General features: G+C 32.3%; 1 protein-coding gene across 1 annotated transcript in view; it reads left to right on the top strand.

Moving 5' to 3' along the window:
• The window catches only part of LOC125025574 (ionotropic receptor 25a-like), a 28,523-nt gene extending 25,013 nt beyond the window's left edge, over positions 1-3,510 (top strand). The window contains exon 17 of the mRNA XM_047613598.1: positions 3,278-3,510. Within this exon, the coding sequence (XP_047469554.1) occupies positions 3,278-3,456 (179 nt within the window). The 3' untranslated portion in view covers positions 3,457-3,510. The remainder of the gene's footprint in view (positions 1-3,277) is intronic.
• The last annotated feature ends 1,490 nt before the right edge of the window (positions 3,511-5,000 follow it).

Genomic DNA, 5,000 nt, shown 5'->3' with positions numbered 1-5,000 from the left:
CAGCCGAAGACTAACAAACCTTCATAATGTATGATCTGTCAACAAGGAGCTCGTGAACCTCTCTGTCACTGAATGGGGAACCAGTCTAATTTCTTGTCATAGTATACGAGATGGATATTTATTTGCCTTTGCCACAATTATTTCCGCGATTATCGGCCAACACAGCCTCGCTATATCTTACCCACAACGGGGAGTGCCCTTAGAAATTGCACGTAAGTATTTGCGTGATGTTAGTTGAAGTTTTCGTTCAAATTCCTTTTCCGATGTTTATCCTCGGGATATCTAATGTACGTTGCACTTAGAGTCTCATTTATTCACTTGTAGGGGATATGATATACAGTCGGAGAAAGGCGTCTTAGATCTTTGTATTCTCCAAGATGGTAAGCTCAGATTAATGTTTGGCATCTTTTCAATGTTTACACGAAAGAACTGATCGTGAAGGAACTGAAGAACAGAAGTATCGCCGCGTACGTCATACTTTATAAAGGGTTGCGTAGCGGAATTAATAGCAGCAAAGTGAGCTGTTGAGACACCCGCCTAACGCTATCCATGGTTGATCAGTGTCCTCTCACACACCGCTACGAAATGTTGAGAAAATCTATTGAAAATTGGCAAATGGAGGAGCAAGAGAATGGTTGTCTTCAATTCCATATAAGCATTTTTTGTAATCCGCATTTTTCTAATCCGACTTTACGAAACAAGTAATGAGTCATTAGAAAATGCTTTATTCATATATATATATATATGTATGTATATGTATATGTATATATATATGTATGTATATATATATATATATAATTGTTATCTGCACACATGCATATTCTGTTTTACAGGATTTTTTCTTATTCATATTGATTGTCCAAAAACATTACATGATCATCAGTATATATTTGAAAATGGATGCAATTAAGCAGAAAAAAACGTAACTCTCCAGCAAGAAATTGGAAGCCATGAAAGCCATTCCTGCATGTTTATTTTATCAAAATTTTCTGCCTATAATAAACAAAACCTGAAGATACTGATGGTGCTGTGTCCTCACTGGTGTGCAGGTGGCGTGTTCATTGCAACGTTGATAGGCCTATTCCTGGCGATGGTGGCCCTGGCAGTGGAGATTCTCCACGAGCGAAACAAGATTTCAAACAGCATTACAAAGGTGGCCTTAGTCACGGACAAAACACGTGTGCACGCGCTTGACCCCGAGAGACCCCTTGCCACGTGACGACAGCGCACTTAAGCATGACCCGATGGCGGACTTTGCATGTTCATCTTACCCGAGAAACAATGCTCTCGTTTGCGGTGTTTCTCTCTCTCTCTCTCTCTCTCTCTCTCTCTCTCTCTCTCTCTCTCTCTCTACTCTCTCTCTCTCTCACACACACACACACACACAATTACATGCATTTTAGAGATACACTGTCGTCTTACATTGGTTTACCTTCAAAAATCTTGGTTGCGTATTTGGAGCCAAGGTAGTTTGGGAATGTTTATAGGAGAGCATGATACCGACTACCCTCTAATGAAACATTGGAATATTATCCAATTTAAAATTAGAGTATACAGAAGCGTCTTGATCAGTGATTCTCAACCTGGGGTTAATTCATTCCTGGGGATAAACGGTACATGCATAATCATATATGTATATGAATGTGTGTTATATATATATATATCACTTATAGATTAGTGGATAGTATATTTTTGCTATTATCAATCTTTAATTTGTACAAATCCCTATTTTTTTTCCATATTTGCGCATTGGTGAAAAAATTACCTACTTGAGATAAATTTAAGGATCACTGATTTAGACGTTCCCTCCATAGAAACCTTTAATATGAAACCACCAAAACAACCTATAGAATGGTTGTACATACACAAAACTGCATGCAGAGCATTGAGTAAAACAAGATTGAAAATGGTATTGATTTTCCCTATGTCTGGACACGACAAACATTAAAAAAAAAACATGAACCTCAGCTTAACTAGCACATAAACACATATACTTCACCAAATAGATTTAGACAAGAAAAAGAGTAGTTTTAGACAGACCTTAGTACTGCATAAATAAATACCGTTCTCAAATTTTAAACAAGTACCTATCAAAACACTAATTTTGAGTCCTGTAATATATCCCATAAAACCTATTTTGCATTTTATATATATCTTAAGCATTATACATCTTCTATTAATAATTTCTAAGTTGTCTACTCGATGCATTCACCTTTTTGATATCAATTATATCATTAACGAAACAGAATAGACTTCCATTATTACATCGTAGCCTGTAAGAACGGCATGTCTACATCACCTGTTTAGTACGTGAGATTTGGAACACCTGCACCAGCGTGGTTAATTAATCTAGGTCAGATTCGAAAATTTAAAGCAGATAATAACATAACCTGACACAGAGGTCATTTGTAGCCCAGTTCAGCAAAGCTTAAATATTAAGTTCAAATTAGTGTCCTTTTACTTAACTCTGATTTAAAGATGAGAAAAAAGAAAAAAAAAAAAAACACGATTCGAATGATGATGATGATGATGATAATGATAATGATAATGATAATAATAATAATAATAATAATAATAATAACAATAATAATAATAATAATAATAACAATAACAATAAAACAACAAAAACAATAACAATAATAATAACAACAACAACAATAATAGTAATAATATCAAATATTATTGTTATTATTAAGTTCAAATTAGTGTCCTTTTACTTAACTCTGATTTAAAGATAAGAATAAAGAAAAAAATCACGATACGAATGATGATGATGATGATGATAATAATAATAATAATAATAATAATAATAATAATAATAATAATAACAATATTAATAATAAAACAACAAAACAATAATAATAATAATAATAATAATAATAATAATAACAATAACAACAATAATAAAAAAAAACAATCACAGTAATAATAACAATAACAATAATAACAATAATTTTTAATGATAATAATAATAATTTATAATAATGATAATAATGATAACAAGAATATATAGAAAAGCAGGCAAAAGATAAATAAACACTACAGTAAACCTCATTACCCTAAACGAACTTTTAAAACTTTTCCCAACATAATCTTCATAAACAAAAGAGATTCTAACAACAAACCCCACAAAAATAAAAAATAAACATAAATGAAATAAAATAAAAATAAAAAATCAACAACAAAGCACATTACCCAGCATTATCCTCCAAAAAGTAAAAGAAAAAAAATAGAAATAAAGAAAGAAAATGTTTTAATCAATTCTATACAATTCCAGGTGGGGTCTTCATCGCCACACTAATAGGTCTAGCCCTGGCCATGATCGCCTTGGCAGCTGAGGTCATGTACTACAAGCGCAGCCCAACCAAGGTCACGGACATAACACCCAAGATGGCGCTCAAAATGGCATCGGGAAAGGACCACGTTTCCCGAATTAATGTGACGCCCGTGTACTGATGGGGCGTGCCAAGTGCGACCCGCGTTTTCTCCATTTTTCTTTTCTTGGTTTTGTGCAATATTGAGGATGTACATCGGAAAAAAATGTTTTTTTTTTTTTTTTTTATGATTGCTTTCTGTTCGTTTTGGGATAATGATTATTTAATTTTTTGTTACTGATACTCTTGTTATGTTGGTTAAAGTGGATATCATTATATTCGTATAATTGTGGTTTCAATATAATGTATTTATCATTTTTTCCCCAGGATTATCATTAGCTGGTATACGGTACTATTTTTATTATAACCATTATTTGAAATTTAATATGATTGCTGTTAATCACCTTTGTTACTATTTCAGCTTCATAATTAGCGCAGTTATCATTAGTATCATTGGTATATTTGAAGTTTATTACAATTATCACTATTATAATCACCATTCTTATTCTTTTAAAAATAAGTTTTTTTTTCCAAATTACAATTATCGATATTACATCTTTCGAAATTATTATCATTACCAATACTGATACTGTGATTGATTATCGTTATTATCGTTGTCGTCATTATTCTATAACCACTACTAACTATTCTCATCAATATCATCACGGTCACATAATTATCATATCACCCGTATTATTATAATTGCTATAATTTTGTGCTCTGAGACCCTTCAGTTTACTTGGGCTATTAATTGCAAAAATTCCAAGTGTTAAACCGGTTGTATACCACTAGTCTTTATAATGAGCAATATCACATTTTGAGCAAATTGGTATGTTGCACTTGATGATAAACTTCATGTACAAATTAGAGGTAGTGAACAGAAAATGACAGTAAATAAAATAGGTAAAAAATAATATTAGAGAAAACGTATATCTCATATAATCAATCTATATTATAAATCACAGATCTTTTATGATGAACTCCAACTAAAAAAATAAAATGAAAACATCCATTAATCTCTTTTGCAAATCATTTTAGGTCAACGAAAAAACAGAATACAATTTATAATGAGTGTAGGGTAACATATAACAATGTCCTATTCTAATAAAGGCACACACAATGTACAGTACACGTGCTAGAATTCACAGATCCAGCACACCACAAGCACAAAGTATAAATTAGGAATGATCTCTCATGCGAAAATCATCAAGTACCTGTGATGCACTCTCTCGCCCTATGTCTGACTAATGCAAATAGGTCGCACATTGGAAGGAAGTAGGAGCTTAATCTTAGTCTTAATATGTATGTTTTAGACTCGGGAAAGTTTTTTTTTCTCCGTTAATTAATGAAGTTTATGCTATGTCGACCCGTCCGACAAGATCAAATGTTTTAGTTACCCTCGGATTACCCGTTTTCTTTGACCTTACTTTTCGTGATATTCTTGTCACGAAAATGTCGAAATGTACATGGCAATATATTCACATATTTATTTTGTTAGGTTTACATAAAAAATTGTTGCTAGTCTATACTGTAAGCACATATATAATTTACCGTTCATGTGAATAGAACCTAGTGTGAAACAGACATAGGATCAATAATGGTTAGGAAAGAAATATATTCTATGAG

This window comes from Penaeus chinensis, chromosome 5, assembly GCF_019202785.1.
Source record: "Penaeus chinensis breed Huanghai No. 1 chromosome 5, ASM1920278v2, whole genome shotgun sequence".
NCBI classification, from domain to species: domain Eukaryota; kingdom Metazoa; phylum Arthropoda; class Malacostraca; order Decapoda; family Penaeidae; genus Penaeus; species Penaeus chinensis.
Note: the sequence above shows the minus strand (reverse complement) of the source record. Positions and strands in the feature narration are given on the sequence as shown.